Source organism: Pyxicephalus adspersus, chromosome 2, assembly GCF_032062135.1.
Source record: "Pyxicephalus adspersus chromosome 2, UCB_Pads_2.0, whole genome shotgun sequence".
NCBI lineage: Eukaryota > Metazoa > Chordata > Amphibia > Anura > Pyxicephalidae > Pyxicephalus > Pyxicephalus adspersus.
This window is the reverse complement of record NC_092859.1, coordinates 82494485-82512037: the sequence shown is the minus strand read 5'-3', so window position 1 is coordinate 82512037 and position 17553 is coordinate 82494485. Positions and strand designations below refer to the sequence as shown.

The following is a 17553-nucleotide window of genomic DNA, read 5'->3' as shown; positions in this document are numbered from 1 at the left end:
TACAAGACAAAACTTACCATATATATCTTGCATGATAGGCCCCACACAAAAGGCTGAATGAGGACACAGATAGAGAGATGTTGATAGAAGGTGGGACTGATGGAAGGATGTATGAAGAGAGGATTTTGAACGGATGAATATCAGTATAGTTGAAAGAATAGAAGGAAGAAGGGGGATAATTTAAAGATTAAGAAATGGAAATGTGTCTGATGTAATTATGTTGATTGTCTTACTGCTTCACCCTCTGCTTCAGTTACCATGATAAATATTATTATTAATAGGAGAATGTTTATATGGATTATCAGATTATACTTTAGAAAAATCTGCAGGAGACACACAGGGTCCACACACTCTATGCTATGACCTTTATCATCCTCAGCCTAAACTCGGAAATCAGCTTTTCTCTCATCCACATCAACAAAAAGTGTTTGGTGTACTGCCTGCTCATTACACTCCATTGCTACAGTTTATTGACCCACATAAACACCTAAAAACGAACTTTATTAAAGCAGAAATAAACTAGGAAAAAAAAACTCACTCACCTCTACCTTCGCAGATCCATCAATCCCCCTGGGGTTTCCTGGATTGGGTCCTGAGTTGTCTCAGTATCCTCATTCGTCCCGGCACAGAGGAAACAACGAGTGCCGCCATCTTCTTTGCCCTTCTTTGTACATCACCTAATCTCAGGCTGGCACAGTGCGATATTGGGTGACATAGACGGGAAAAAAAGAGTGACAATCTCACTGGGCATGCGTTAGATCGTCTTTTTTTTATTACATTGAATAAAAAAATGCTTCCTCCTGAAGAAGCAGCCAGAAGCCTCCTGGGATCCATGATGTATGTCCCCCGGGAGGCTCTGCGCTCCCATTCTGTGTTGATTGCTGCGGTGATCAAAACAGAAAGGGGAGGCTTTAACCTTTTATTTTTTTTTTATTTTTATTTTTTTAAAAAAGGGTTTTAAACCCCCGACCCAAAAAGAAAAGGTCAGTTTTACCCTATATGAAAGGGTTGTTTGCCCTTTTATGTAAGGTAAAAATTTTAGTCACTCAAATGCATATAACCCCAGAAAATATAAAAACCCACTCTGTGTATGTTGTTTTACTCCTGCAGCATGTGTATAGTGTCTGATATTGAATTATTACCACAAGATGACTTTATCTTTACCTAGTGTATCACATTACCATTACGTTTAAAATGTTCAAGTTGTTAATTTTTCATGTACCACCATAGGGAGAGGGGATTAGTAGGTTTGCACATACATAGTGTATAATATTTTTTTAGTAAGAGGACATTGGTGTTGTTTCCTAACATTTGTAACTTCAAATAGGTACTGCCAAAATTATTTGATCAATTATGTATTTGTTGTTTTTTTTCTTTTTTCAGTATGTTGATTTAAACTCATCAAGAAACCTGTTTGTTTTGGGATTTTCTATGTTCTCTGGCCTTGTTATTCCAACATGGCTAGCAGATAATCCAGGTATTATCAGCACAGGTAAGTAGAATTAATTATTGCAAAATACCATCTTTGTCTACAAATGTCATGCTTTTTAAATATTGCAATGAATAGACCTTGACAAGTGTTAAGCTGCGTACACACTTGCAATTTTTGTCGTTGGAAAGGATCTTTCACGATCCTTTCCAACGACAAGGGACTACACGATGCATGAACGGTGCTGTACATACAGCACCGTTCATGCTCTATGGAGAGGGGAGGGGGGGAGCGATGGAGCGGCACCCTGCTGCGCGCTCTCCCCCTTCCCTTTCATTAGGATCGGTTGTCGTCCATCGTCCGTGGATCCGGCAGGACGGTCGTTCGGACGATGGACGACACCGACTGTACACACGGCAGATTTTCGCCCGATATTTGGCCAATGCCGATTATCGGGCGATAAAAATCTGCCGTGTGTACGTAGCTTTACTGAAGGAGGCAAGCCAATATTTTACTAATCTAATGTTATCTAAAACTTTGCACAGTAGGGTAACTGCCACAACAGAAGTCTACATTGCTATTGTGGGACTCAGGTGCTTTGAGTTTAATTGGATTTGCTACTAGCAGGCTTGGTGGTTAAAAAAATACTATTTTTGGCAGGTGTTAGCCATTGTCAACATCTGTCTTCTATCTTCTATCCCTGATTCAAAGTAGAATGTAGGGCATTCATTTTATTATATGCAGCTGTAAACTCGCCCAGTTCAGCTAAAGGAAGAACAGAGTATTTTCCGAGGACTGATAGCATAGTTTTTGGCATAGGAATACTAGGAAGTGCAGCCTTCTTCCCACCAACAGCTATATCTGAGAGGATCTCAGTCTTAGTAAGCAACTTGCAGAAACAGCAGAACCACACCTTGCCCCCTGAACTGGGATACATTGAACAGTCATTTTGTCCATTGATAATAGATTTAAAAAGGGGGAAATATCTATCCAACACTACATACCTCAGCCAATTTGGCCAGAAAAAAAAGCACATCATGGGGTCCTATAGGAAACCAGACACTTAAAAAGTTATGGGAAGTTTTTGGAACGAAAATGGGGCTTGCCAAAAATCAAAGGCTGCAAAAGGTCAGCTACCTTCTCTTCTGCCAAAAAAAGACCCCCCACCTGACAAAGTGGCAAAGGCTATTGTTGGGGGAAAGAGCCTTATCTCCACAATATACCCCCTGTGTTAGTGAGGTCTTCGGATGGGGAGCTATTTGGAAACTGGTAGCCCACCTTAAATAGGCAGACACCAGACATCTGCCCTCTAACCCTGGAGAATGCATACATGAGTACATAATAGGGTTGAAAAACCCCCAAAATATATTAACACAATACAAGAGAAAAATAAAAACTTTCTTTTGCAGGATCCAGCGATGTCCAAACCGGAGCCCACAGCCATTCATTTTAGCATTAACATATCCAGAGCTAGCCAATCTTCACTACACAATAGGACGAGCTCCATCTGCCTATGGAGATAGGCACTCCAGAGTGAAGCTTCTGTCATTAGGCCTAAATAAATAAAGCTCTGCAAGACTGGATGGGATACACTTTGACCAGTGTATCTGGGTGATCCAGCAAGCCCGGAGCTAAAAATTGCAAAGGATTTTAAGAAATCTTTTCCAGGTTTGCTGGGTCACCCAGGTTCACTGATGTAAGTTTATCCACTCCTGCCTTGGAGAGCTTTATTATATCAGGCTCATTGTGTTCAGCCGAGGCAGCTAGGGTCAGGTACTGGGTCTTTGTCTGCCCTCTGGCATAATTGGCTGAATGAATTAGTTCTCCACTGTGCAGCAGCATTAATTGTCCAATCAGCAGGCTAGGGTTGGTTGATGAAAGTTGTATTGCATAAAGCGTGATCACCGACCTATGTTATTTAGTAGGGATGTTTGAATTTCAAGAGTGGATAAACAGAATTACAAATCCTCTGGCATTTAAATGCCATTTATATCTGACTTCCTATAGTCTCACCCATAACAAGCTCAAAAAAGTTAGTTTAGGTTCTCCAGTGTCTTTAGTTATTTTTTCTTTATTGACTCATTAAAATTACATTTTTTTGGTTCTTCTACCCCCCCTTGCCTCCATGATCATTGCCGGTCATGTCCTGTGGTAGGCTGACATACAAAGATCCAGGAATTTCAAAAACTTTTGCCTTGCACGATCTATAATTTTTTTTTACTGCATTTCCCTCACATCAGACTAGGTTCTCCACCTGGTACTCATCACAAGAAATGAAGGTTAAAAGAAACAGGCTAAGGCAGGGTCTGTCTTTAATGAGCTTGATAGAGGTGTTTATGAGGGGGAGGGATATTAGTCAGATGACATGAGAAGAATCCAGGAAAGTAAAGTTTTGGTAAATTATGGGCAACAATTTCCAAAATTAATTTCAGGTGTGTATCAAGAGCAGTAAAAAACCCCATCATAAGAGCAGTAGCTAAACTGCAAAACTTCTTTGAAAAATGCTTGATTCCTATCTGTGTTTAGCTTCAATAATTCTAAACCATATACCTGGAACAAGAAAACAGTAAATTAAATTCAATGAATTGTCAGGATTCCTTTATTCCTTAACTATTTGAGGGTCTATATTTTGAGGGGTAGTATGTTATTTATAATTATACCCTGCTGCAACAAAAAAGTATGGGGTAAAGAAAACAAGTACTGATTATAACGTCCTGAACAAATGAATGATTTGAAGAAAAATTGGGAATTAGCACTCTATCTGTTTGGTAACAGACATTATTACAATGAAATGTTCCATGTGCATGCAAAATCCCATCCTCATTTGTCAACATGTGTCTCACAGCAACTCAGTAGAGAAAAATGTCAATGAGTGATTTAGCTTGGCCAAAGTGTTATCGTTCTTTAAGCGCCAACACTAAAAAACACAGATGGAGTAACATTCTCTGTTGTCAGGGAGAAGTAATCACTGCACAATTTCAAGTGCTGGATTTGAGCAATCCTTCTGCTTGGATCCTGTCCCAAACACAAAATAGACTGGGTCGGCATTACCTAGCTTTGCAAGTAGTCCTTGAATAATTACCTACATTTAAATAAATGTTCCTTTCACTAATATTTATGAAACATTGTTTATGAACAGATAAATTCCTTTCTTTGGCTTCACCTCAATTCACTACCAGTCCTTTTAGAAGCTATGAAGCCACTTTGGTTTGTAGTCTATTTTTCTTTCTGTAAATACAATTGAATCAAACAAAGCAAACTTGCCAAGTGGTGTTATTGCATTGTCGGGGGAACACCTTGTTGCGAAATAGACATTTACCAGGACAGTTTCCTTCCTATTTTACTAATGTGAATTAGACTAGTTTATGAAGTCATCAACTTTTATTCGTAGCAATTCTAGTTAGTATATTGGAAACGTAATCAAATCATAGCCTGTGGAATATACTTTATTTGTGTTTAAAAATACTTAATTTTTAGTCAGGTAAATATGACATATTACAAAAAAAAAAGTTGTATTTACATTTTAGCAGGCATCTTTGCTTCTTTCCATTTTTGACAGACTAGTCTAATTTACTTTGTGGAAGAAGCCTGCTGTTAACAGATCACAATAGCTCACATAATATTGTACATGCAGCTGAGTGAGTCACAGTACAGCTCAATACGTACATTTGTAATGTGAATTGTTAAGGTCAGAGGACGCCCTAGGATTACTTAGTCTGATAATATTTTTTCATTTTATTGTAAAATGAATTTTTTATATAAATTGTAATAAAATAGCTATAAACCATCAACTCTTGAGCTCAAGCATAGGTTGACATAAAAGATTAGTATGAATGCAGGTTCATATTTGTTAATGCATCAGCAAAATCAGTATTGTTTTTTTTTTAAATACATTTTTATTATAAAATGTATTTTAATTTTAAATGCAAGTAGTGCAAGTACCTGGGGTTGAGTTAGTATGAAACTCTCTTGGTCATCTGTACAGCAGAAATCAGAGTATGATGAGAAATACAGCAAAATGAGCCATGCTAACAAGGAGCATGCATATCGATGGAAGGAGAAATTGTAAAGGAAAGATCCACATATCACTTTACTGCTTCTCTTTCACTGTCCATTTACAAATTAGATGCTAGATTCAATAAAAAGATCAAATTGAATAAAAATTTATTTAAAACAAGAGCACACTCAATCAATATTTGACCACAAACATCTTTTTGATCAAATCTTGTTTAGAATTGTCTGTTCTCTAGACTTATTGTATCAGGCTTCATTGCAGCATCCTGAAATTTATTATTGAAAGAAGCTTAATATTTAAAACATGGCAACACAATTTTTGAATAACGTTACTTTTAAATAATATTTATTATGTTTAGATTTGCCTTAAGTGTTAACAGTTGTGCATTATTGGGTAATAACCACAATTAGAACTACTTTGCTACTTTGTTTGGCACAATTAGATGCATCAGATCCACAGTTTTCTTAAACCAAAGTCAGACAAATATAACAAAATAAGAGAAGGGATGAATGAGTGGGGTGTGTGTATTACTAAATACATAATTAAGGATTAGTGTATTGTAATATAATTTAGTGTATCAGGAGTTGCCTGATTAGAAGCTAAAAGTGAAATGGCAGGGAGGAGCTGCAAGGGTAAGATCTGTTGGTGTTGCTGGAAGTTTGTTCCAGAATGCCAGCCAACAAATAAAGTTATCCCACCCACCCTTTCTCATTTATGTTTAACAACAGATGTGTCAGGTAAATCGCACTGCAGTTTGCTGGATTAGAGGGTCTTTGGGGGTAAAAAGCTGATTTAATTACAAAAGCAGTGGGCCCATCTGGTAGTATGGTGCTCTCAGGTTAAAGTCAGTTGTTTTAATAGGGTCTCAGTCATAAATGAAGTAAAAAGTGTCCAGTTCTAGAGCTGTAAAGAAAGTAAATACTTTTTGGCTAGCACATGCTAAAAACCTCTGCTTGTAACAGTCACAATAACTTATTGTTTAGTTTTACATTATAATTATTATTATTTAAAACGTTAATATTTTATTTTAAGCTAAGGAAATGGCTTTTTGCTTTTTTAAAATCAATGTTGACTAGATTGTGTATTTATTGAGAATTTCAACATTTCAAAAGAATTTCAAGTTTGCATGTCACAAGTATTCAATTTGCTGGTGTTATTTCCAATCATCCAGTGGGCTCTTGTACTCTAGTATTTTTATTACTAATCTGCACTAGTGGTGGAGCTGTAGAGCTAAACATATACAATGCAACCGCATGTAGTTTCCATCCTATTAATCCTGAAAGTCATCTCCAGCAAGCTTCTACTTTTACTAATAATAAAAAAAATGATTTGATTTAGTGGAAATCAGGGCTAGATGAAAGTATCAAATTATCCTACAAAAGAAGCCGCCGTTAGAAGTCTCTTCTTTCCTCTAGTCATATATTAGTAAATATGCTAAATATTACTGGAATAAAGCTACGTACTTGTTAATTTGAACACCTGGAACAAAGCCCCTGAAGCTTTTTACATTTAACAAATTTAAAATTGATAGGAATATTTCATAGGTGTTATAGGTAAGATAATCTGTCATACTTTTAGACAAGATTTCCATGGTCTAACACCCTGTCCAAGCTGTCTAAAATTTAATTATGTATGGAATGCTGTTGAGGCATTTTAAAATATACTCTTTTATTCTCATTGAAATGAGGTTACACCTTAGTGACTAGTTTATGAATCATACATTAAAGTTATTGAAGATTCTGTATATTTTTACAAATTCAATAATGTTAAATATTATTATTATTCTTTATAATGTATACACATGTTTGCATAAATTCACTTTGGAGCAATGATACCTCTTGCATCCAGATTTTATTCACAATCATCCGTTACCTTTTTGTCAACAATTTAAAATACCTAAGTAAATCAGTCACGCTAAAAATGTTTGTTAGTAAAGAAATAAATATTTGATTCAGATGCTGACAGTGGTAGACCCCATGGGGGATGTAATCAGTCACTCCAGACTCCTAGATGAGTAATAGTTCAAAATCCCTTTGATTTGTTAGAAATAAGGAAATTGCATAGTTACTCATTTCCTTCACAATAAATTGATTTTAATTGTAAGATATATATAGCTTACCTTTATATCTTCAAAAGTGTGGACTGCATCAACCGTTTTACTGGACACATTTGTGCATAGTCACAAAACGGACAACTAGCTTTATAGTAAAATAAACCTAATATCATGTTTTACCTTTATTATTAACTATGTTAGTACACCTTTCCTTTACTAACCTATCCTAACCTAGGAACCCATTACCAGCATTAGTATGCTTGTATGTTTGCAGAATTTTAATTTGAAGTATTCCCAGCCTTTGCAGAAGCCCATAAGGAGCAGCAAATAGTAAGGCACATCATTTGTAATGCTGCAGTTGCTGTTTTCATTATACTCTAATACAAGTCTAGACTCAAGTCTCACTGTTCCTTGGTATATGTTTGTGTTTTCTATCTCCTAGTAAACTTCTACAACAGCAAGCCTACAGACACTTGCAGAGTCATCCTTTCTCTGCTAGTTTTAGCCTAAGGTACCATTTAAAAGCACCTTTCTTTACTTTATTTCTCACTCCCCAGTAGCTGGTACTATACACCTCCTTTAAAACTCTGGGTTGTGGGTGGGCCTTAAGCTTGTTGGTTTTCAATTGAAGACTGCTGGTTTGAATTTTTAATAGGAGACTGCACAACATAGTTTCAGGACATCTACCTGCAATACAGCATATATACAGTATATACGGTATACTGTTAAAACAATTTGTATGTTTCCTCTTTTCACTACCCCTGCCTCCCTTCCTGCCACTCTGTTTTCTACTCTTTATCTTCACTTTATTTTAAATTTCTCCCCTTAACTTTTTTCTACTCAACCCAGTTCTTTTCTTATCTTTTTAATATTTCTCCCTTTTCTCTTGGCCTTGGTCCTCCTTCTTATGTACTTCCCTTACTTCCCCTCTTTCCCTTTCCAACTCTTCCCTCTTGTGTCTTCCCTTTTCCCTTTTTTTGTTTTTTTTTCATTCACATTTACCTATTCCCTTTTCCTCTCCTACTTTCTTTCCGTGGTTTTAAATGGCACGCATCCATCAAGTAATTATATTTGGACCCCTAGGACTAAAAATAAGGTATTTATATAATCATTTAGGTGTTTATCAGTTATCTGCAATGATTTTAGTAACTATGTATTTTAGCATTTTAAATTGAAATACTTATATAAGTTTAAACAAACATTTAAGGTAAACAAGAGACACTCTTTTGCAGCCCAAATATTTGTTTTCCCAAAACTTAGAATCTCTAGAAGGACAGGGGCTCAGTGTTTGCTCTCTAACCAGAAGTTTTGGAAAGTGATCCAGAATGACTGTAACTAAGGTTAAGTGCTTAACCATATATTAGAAATAAATAACATGCTGGGCTTTTTTTTCCTTTAGTGGATTAAAATACAGTAGTTTTACTAAATAAGAAGTGAGGGAAATTCATGAAGCATCAATTTGCAATTGTTCACTAAATTTCTTTCATGAAGTTAGGTGTAATTATGAAAATATAATACACAGGGTTTCCTAGGGCTATCAGTCATTTTCATATAATTTTTTTTTTCTTTTTACTTATTTAATTTATGAGTTGACTAAATACTTCAGACAACACAAATACTTTTTTTCTTACATTTTGTACATGATGTTCAATAAGTTTTAATGAGAACATCTTAAAGTATAAATAATAAATATTTGATAATTTTATTTTAACAGGAATAAAAGAAATCGATCAAACTGTAACTGTACTTCTTACAACAAATATGTTTGTTGGAGGATTCTTTGGTTGTCTACTGGACAATACTATACCAGGTAAATTTTACATATGTTCTACTTAAAGGCCAGATTTACAGCTTTGTAAATCTAATATTGATTTTATATGGGATTTTTAAGGTACTAATCAATAAACAATCAAAGAAAATAAAAAAAAATCTCTTGTTTTATTTTAATATGTTTGTAACTCTTTGCCGGGCATCTTCTCAATGATTGCAGCTGTGGCTGCATTCTTTGAGAAGAATGTGCGATCCCCGGGGCACTAGAGGTTAATTAAATTCTAGTGCCCAGAGATCACACGAACAGGAGGATTTCCAGGGCTGAATGCAGCTCTGGGAATCCTCCTGTTTTAATTTCCTCTTCCGATGGTTTTGCGAAATCGGTTCGCCGAAATTTCACGGAACCATTGGAAGTTCGAAAAAATTTTTGCGAGAATGTCAGAGGCATTCTCGCTCATCTCTAGTAATCAGATCCTAAAACTACTTTACTCAGATTTAATAAAAGCACTTGTCTAAAAGTCAGAAACTTCTCTGTTCTGTCTCTTATTCAGTTTTTCATCACTCATATTTTGCCACAGCTATGGCCACCATTACCATTACTACTACCACCTCAAAAATCTTTATGGATAATAAAAGCAATGCTTATTGGTATCATGTCAACTGCCACTTTTAATCTTTTCATATATGACATCCTGAAAAATAGGGCAAAAAAGACATTATGTGCAAAAATGTCACCTCCCTCCAGAAATGCAACTACAGGTAGTCTCCAAGTTAGGGACATCCGACATAAGGACGATTCTTAGATACAAATGGGGCTTCCCTGCTGATTCGTGTGCAGGAAGGAGGCTTTATGGGGGGAGGGGTCGATTTGCATGACTTGCAGAAGAAATATTTTGCTTAACACAGCTGAGACTGAGCTCTTCTGCAACATCTTGTACCTCTTTAATGACCAAGATAAACTCTGCAGTTGTTTCTTTTTGCATATCAAAGCAAAGCTTGCTCTAGAAGTAAAAAAATGTCTATGCTCCATAAAGTTTTTGTTTTTTTGCTTTGTTTGTGATTAACCTAAGGGTATGGAGGCAAACACCTTCTCATTTTTCATTCATCAAGTTGTAGTAAAATCTTTTATGAGCTGCCCCTCTTAGTATACATATGAAATAGAAGTAAAAAGAGAAAAGATAGGGTCTTCAGGCTCTTATTTAAAGTTGTATATTGTTTTCAAAAGGCAAAATGTACAGTATAGTGTCATACATCAGTACAATGGTGTATTACATCACAAGACCATCCCCCATTGTAAAGTCATGGGGTGGAAAATAGCTAAGCTGAACAATTGCGTTCTAGTCTAAAGAGATTGCTTGTTCCGTAAAGTAGATAAGTGTAAGAAACATCTTGTTACCCAACGTGTTTCGCCATGAGGGCTTCCTCAGGGGTATGCAACAAACATATATACTGTATATATATATAAAACAAAGTACATATAGAGAAATCAGTATACCACTCCTTATAGTGTATTGCACATAGTAGCATAGCATATAAATAGAAAAAAAGGCTTGAAAATATCATCATTTAGAACAGTTTTTGAAGCATAACATGGAAAAACATTAATAAAGGCTTGAAAATATCATGAAATAGCACAGGTTGTAAGTATAGATGTTGTATTGTGTTTATATATTTCTGTAGGTAGGAATTTTTTATTATATTTGTGAATATATAGGAGTAAGAGGGTAGGTAGCTCGCTTTTTAAAATATGTTTATAGTTTATGATATGGTCATAGTATCATATCATAAAATCATATCATATTATTAAAGTGTGGTAGTTCTGAGTAAATTATGTGTTCTACAGAAATGTCCTTGTGTATAAATAAATCATTGTCAGAATTTAAAACAGATAAAAATAGAGTTGACTTACGTGTCTTAGCGAAGTTGTGTGAATGTCACAGATAAGTATGACACAGGTGGTGAGAATAAATGATGCTATTGATGTTAAACTTATTATCTATAAAGTATATAGATTGGATGATGATAAACCTATTTAGAGTAATGGTTTTACTTACAATTGATGCCTTGAGTAACGATGTAGTGAAAGTGTAGATGTTCCCAGATCTTTGGTTTATAAAATACCTACACAGAAGAATTGGTTGTTTAGTCAATACATATAATGTAGGGTTTACTTGCTGTCTATCAACTGCATAAAGTGCATACAGTGCTGTCAAATATAGGAGGGAGTGCTTACCGAATCTGTTGATGAAACAAGTGACAGGTAATGGTCTTGCTTAGTATGGCTCTCAAAGGGTTGTCTTGATAGGAAAGCCCGCCCTAATATATAGGAAAGCTCGCCTAATATAGGTGGGAGTATCTGCGTCCTGTAATCCTGAGTGTGCATGTGCCCCAGCATGTTTGATGGGCAGAAGACAGAAGGGACAGAAGCCAAAGGGGGAGGGTTTTCCCCCTGACGTATATACATATTTTTCAATATGTATATACCCTATAACAAACGCAACAAATATAGAATATATACAAATACTATATAATCAATACTGATCATGACGGTTCTCTATACAATTTATATGCACCATGACAGCCCACCGTACTATCCAATACTAACTATGATGGTTCACAGCTGTATATACTAATACACAACATTGTATAATCAACACACAGCAACCATAAATACATAAGCTATACAGCTGACAGATTATAGTATTAGTTCATATGTATTAATGTATTTATAAGTATTTAGAAACTCATGTGCAAATTATGTACAGCATTTCACAGTTCTATATGCATCAGCATACATAACCATATAACCCTTTTATACTAATATTTAAGTATTTAAGTTTGAATATCCCTCTTTTTTATATAATTCTTTTGACACGGAACCACAATATTAAATGTCACTGCCATTGATTATACACTTGATGATGTTCAATACTTTTGTGATATGCTTGTAAGTGTAATAATATTGAAACTTAGGAAGCAAAATGCGTGGGGTAACAAGACGTTTCTTACGCTTATCCACTTTACGGGACAAGCAATGCAGACTGAAATGCAATTCTTCAGCCTAGCCTAGCTATTCTCCACCCCATGACTTTACAATGGGGGATGGTCTTGTGATATAATACACCATTATACTGATGTATGACACTATACTGTAAATATTGCCTTTTGAAAACAATATACAATAGCCTAAAGCCCCTCTATTTTCTCTTTTTACTTCTATTTAATTTGTTTGTGATTAGCTCACAGTGAGGATTTTGTACAGTAACTGACACCAAGCTGCCTAATAATATGCTGAGACATACATCTGTCCTAACTGCTTTTATTAAAATAAAGTACCTGATCCGACTTACATACAAATTCAACTTAGGAACAAACCTACATTCCCTATCTCCCATGTAACCCAGGGACTACCTGTATTGCAATCTACCTTGTTGCCCTGCCAACACCACCAACATCTTGGCATTCATTTTCTTCTGGTTTCAGGTGTTATCTTATTGAGCAGCCCTGGATGACATTATGATGTACATGTACCATTAGTTTATCCAGACACCTGGGGAATGCTGAAACTGTACACTCACCCACTTATGAGTAGCTCAGTGAAAGTCCCGAATAAATATTGCAAGCAGGCAGAAGATAAACTGCTTTTAAATAATGTACATATAAATAAAGGGTTTACTGGTTGGCGAACATTCAATATATTGCATTAAATGCCCATTTGCCACATCCTAAAATAATACCAAATATATGCAGAGAAACGGGACATTAACAACATATATAAAACTTTTAAAGTATTTTATTGGTACATCATAATAAAAAGTAAATTAGAAGACATTATTTTTGCAGTGTCCCAGAATAAGAACCACTGTGTCCCTATATTACAATATACAGACATACGTCCACTTTTACATAAAAGTATCAACATAAATACATAGTTGAAACATTATAGCACAAGAAGTGCCAGTGTATCATCAACGCTTTTCGTGGTGTAACACCACTTCTTCAGGATGAGGCTAGATGAGACCTTAAATTCAGCAAATATAACATGAAAATCCTGCAAATTTGCTTAATAGTTCATTTTATAATTGTCTTTATTATACTTTAATATTGACTAGTAAATATAATGATACAGCATAAAATCAAAGTCTAGTATCACTTTCCAAGTGCCAAAGCAGGTTCACACAGGAAAAAAGCACAGAAGGGCGGTGGGTGCCAATAAACAGGAAGCAACAACCAAATGATGAGATGTGTAGAGTGTATTATAGACAGTGATTTCAGATTAAAGTCACAGTCCCTACAGGATATTTTATTGAGCTGTATATTTCCATATAAACCAAGAACCCTATATCAAATAATGTATCTAATTTAAGGGATGTTAGACAGACAAAAAAAAAGACCACATATTTTTCTTAGCTGAATGCTATCAGTGAAATATGTGTGTGTTCCAAGGTATGATACAAACAATGTAAACAATGTTTGTATTGAACTTAGTTTACTTAACTCTCAGTTTAAGGTTCTGATTCGCCAAAATAGTCCTTAAAACAACAAACAATCAAATATTGATTGTAATGGAGCTCACATATTGAAAGTCAAACTGGAATAGATATAGTAATCCTCTATTAGGTATAAGCACAGTTAGAACTAAAACAAACTAAAAGCCTCCATTATATCAAGAATAGCATTCAGGCTAGCTTACCAGAAGCCAAGAAGAGTTCAAGTCTGCCTGGGATAGATGAAACAATCCTCCATAAGATGTCCCGTGGGTTCTGCCCTGTTAGAAGCAGCCATTGCCCCGTGTGCTCTCTGCCCTAATGTAGCTGCCGGCAGTGGACTCGGCGTCCCACGTGTGTTTTTAAATAAGATATTGTTTTTTAAATAAGATATTGTTGCTAAATAATATTTTATTGGAAGTTTGAGTAAATGAGGCAATAAAGAAGTTTCCTTAAAATAGTATCGAAATCTACTGTGGGTTCAATCACATGCCCATCAACAATAGAAAAGTAATTCTGTATTATTAATTTAATTTTTTTTTTTTTTTTACTAAAAGTACTTCTATAAGTAAGATGGCCCTGTATTCTGTTTTGAGAATAGTTCTTGCATGTCTGTAAGGGTTACTCTGTTTATTCTATAAAAACTTGTTTTTTGCCTTTCAATTATTAGGGTATGTTTGCATGAGAACTTTCAAAGCCTGAAACTAAAAAAACACAATGTACAAATTCCTCACTGAGAAAATGATCAACATTTTTGGTGCAGATGACAGTGGAAAATGCTCTGATATTGTCAGAAAGGGAAAGTTGATGCAACATTCCTTATTTGATGCAAGAAATCCTTATGACCAAAAGGATCGTAAGGGTAATGACACTTTACTTAGCCTAATAAAGGTGGTGATAAATAATTTTGCAAAGGTTACCCCATCATGTGACAGAAAAGCTGAAAAAAAACTAAATGTAAATGGTTGGATGGTTGAAGTCAGTAAAGCCACAAATTATTTACCTGCAAGGGGACAATTCACCCCCTTCAATAGGATGAGATATGTATTCCAGGAGGCAAAGTTGGCAAAGTTACTTGACAATGAGTTGTTAGACTAAAGTAGGATATTACCCGTTTTTGCAGTATTTTATAGGGAATAAAACAAAATATGTGTATATTGCAGAGATTTGCCTGTTTTTACCATGGCCCTGACATACACTTTATTAAATATTAATATTTTAGTATATATATATATATATATATATATATATTAAAACATCATTTTAAACAAGCAGTATAGCACAAACCCCCATACACTTCTATAGCTTTAGGCTTTGTTATATATATATATATATATTAAAACATCATTTTAAACAAGCAGTATAGCACAAACCCCCATACACTTCTATAGCTTTAGGCTTTGTGCCCATATTATTGTCAAGGTTCAAAAAACAACTAAAACCCACAAAATTGGAGTATGGTAATGTTTGCAAACTACCGCAACATGTGTTGCTGTATTTGTGCTGCAGTGCTTATGGTTTTTGTGCATTAACAACCAAATTTAAAGGAATCTAAGCGCTCAGAACGGGACATATTTATTGTCCAACGCTAATGCAGCAAAACAGGATGGAAGGCCCCTGAGTCTTTTTAGTGATTATTGAGGATCACTGAGGATAAATTAATTCACATTACAAAAGCTAATGAAGTCACAGATGGCTTATGTAAAGCATATTTACTGTATGTTAAAGTGGAACTAAAGTCTCACACGACCAGGTGGGTGGTTATTACAATAACCCTTGTGCTTACTGGGTATGAAAGATGGCGTACGGGAGTATATCACCCTGATAAGGCTTATCAAGATGACCAAAGATCATATGTAGGAAGAAGAAAAGAAGGAAAATTGTGGCGCTTTGTGATGGAACGGGGATAGATGAGTAGTGTGCATTTTGTAACATTTTAAATATGTGATAATAAATATCTATAACCAATATTTTGGGCACAAGTCTATGTTAACTAATAGCTTCCTTTGCCTGAAAATATGTGAAATATAAATGCAGTGTGCAATTCTTGATGGAAAAGATAACATTGCACTATCTTAGTATATTTTGTATAATTTGAAGTATTTTATACTGTCATGATGGATAATGTTGGGTTCCTGACTTTTACACGTGTGTACCAATTATCCTAAATTTTAAAAACTGTGCACAACTTTTAAATTGAGTGTTATTCTGCTTGAATGTTAGGTCTGTTTTAGATAGCAATAGACAAGCTGTGAGAACAATATATATTTTTGGCTCTGACAAAGCACTTTTAAAAACAAATTCAGTAAGTGTGTTCCATGAATCATCACGGAGCAACCTTAACTACTGTTTGAATATAAAACTTGTGTGCTTAAGTATCTGATCTCAGGATGTTTCTCTCCCAACGATCTTGCGTGTTTTGGCTAGCAACCAGCATAGGGCTATAAATCATTTGTTCAGGCAGAAATGATGATCTTGTTTCTTATTTCCGCTTAGGTTCAGATGAAGAAAGGGGAACTTCAGCTTGGCATAAACAAATGCATGCAGGGAAAACTAATGGCATTGTAGGACAATCTTGTTATGATCTGCCTTTTGTCACTAAATACCTAAAAAAGCTTTCCTGGAGTCGATACATTCCATTCTTACCAACATTTCAGATGAAACGGAATTAACTGACCTCTTCCAACAAGCTGTGTTGCATAAACTACATCCACAGGACCAATGTCTGAGAATTCACCAGAATCAAGGATCACCAGACAATGCCTCCACAAAAGTATTCCTTACACTATTTATCTAATAACACAATAATAAATGTATTTTCAAAGAGAGAATGTTGTGCATTGCCAAAGCACCATTAACAAAACATTTGATTTTTAAACTGGGATTTTATCCTATTTACAAAGCAAATACATACACCAATAACGTCACATTTGTAAGACATTATTTCTAGCACTTTTTGAAAATAATAACACACAGAAATGTTATGTGCAATTCTTCAATTCTTACAAAGGGGTTACAAGAAAAGTAAAGTTTGTTATTAGTATAAGTAGAAAAAAGAATATTTAGTGAAGCTATGCAATGAGCAAATCAGTCTGTAAGCTATGGCAATCCTTCAGTGGGGTTGTTAACTAAAGGCACATAGAGTCTGAAAGGCTTTCCAGGTTGACTTTTTTGTATCGGTGTGACTAATATGGCCCCCCCCCCATTCTCCCCCGAGCCAATATTAGCATGCTCAGGTGCAGCAAAAAAAAAAAAAAATTGGCCCCTAGGCTGGATCACCCAGCTATCCCATGATAGTCTATCTTCACCAGCCTTTGCCTATGTACACATGTGCAACAACTGTCATTTAAAAGGATCTTTCACGATCCTTTCCAACGACTGCACGATGCATAAATGAGTGCTGTACATACTGTTTTGCTCTATAAAGAGGGGAGGGGGAGAGATGTGGTCTCTTCCCCTTCACCCCTTCACTTCCATTACGATCGTTCGTCATCCATCATCTGTGGATCCGCCAGGACGGTCGTTCGGACGATGGACTACAAGGGCTGTACAAACGCTGTACGCATGTGTGTACCTAGTCTTACATAGCTTTATCAAATCAGGCCCCATGTGTTTACCCCACTACATTGAACTCTATTGGACTTCATTGTGCCTAATGTAAACAAAGTGAAGAAGCCACATTTGCTGTCATCGTGGTAAGTGTGAATATGTGGAAAGGGAAGGTGGGTTACTTTAGTTCAGGGAAGGGGGAAATACAGTATGATTTTAATACGGTGTCTAAAAGTGCAGTTATCCTATT

The 17553-nt window shown here is 35.6% G+C and overlaps 1 protein-coding gene across 2 annotated transcripts in view; it reads left to right on the top strand.

Moving 5' to 3' along the window:
• The window catches only part of LOC140323840 (solute carrier family 23 member 1-like), a 75374-nt gene extending 58789 nt beyond the window's left edge, over positions 1-16585 (top strand). For both annotated transcript variants that reach the window (XM_072401228.1, XM_072401229.1), the window contains exons 10-12: positions 1384-1492; positions 9212-9307; positions 16251-16585. In XM_072401228.1, the coding sequence (XP_072257329.1) occupies positions 1384-1492; positions 9212-9307; positions 16251-16426 (381 nt within the window). In that variant the 3' untranslated portion in view covers positions 16427-16585. The remainder of the gene's footprint in view (positions 1-1383; positions 1493-9211; positions 9308-16250) is intronic.
• Positions 16586-17553: the final 968 nt, after the last annotated feature.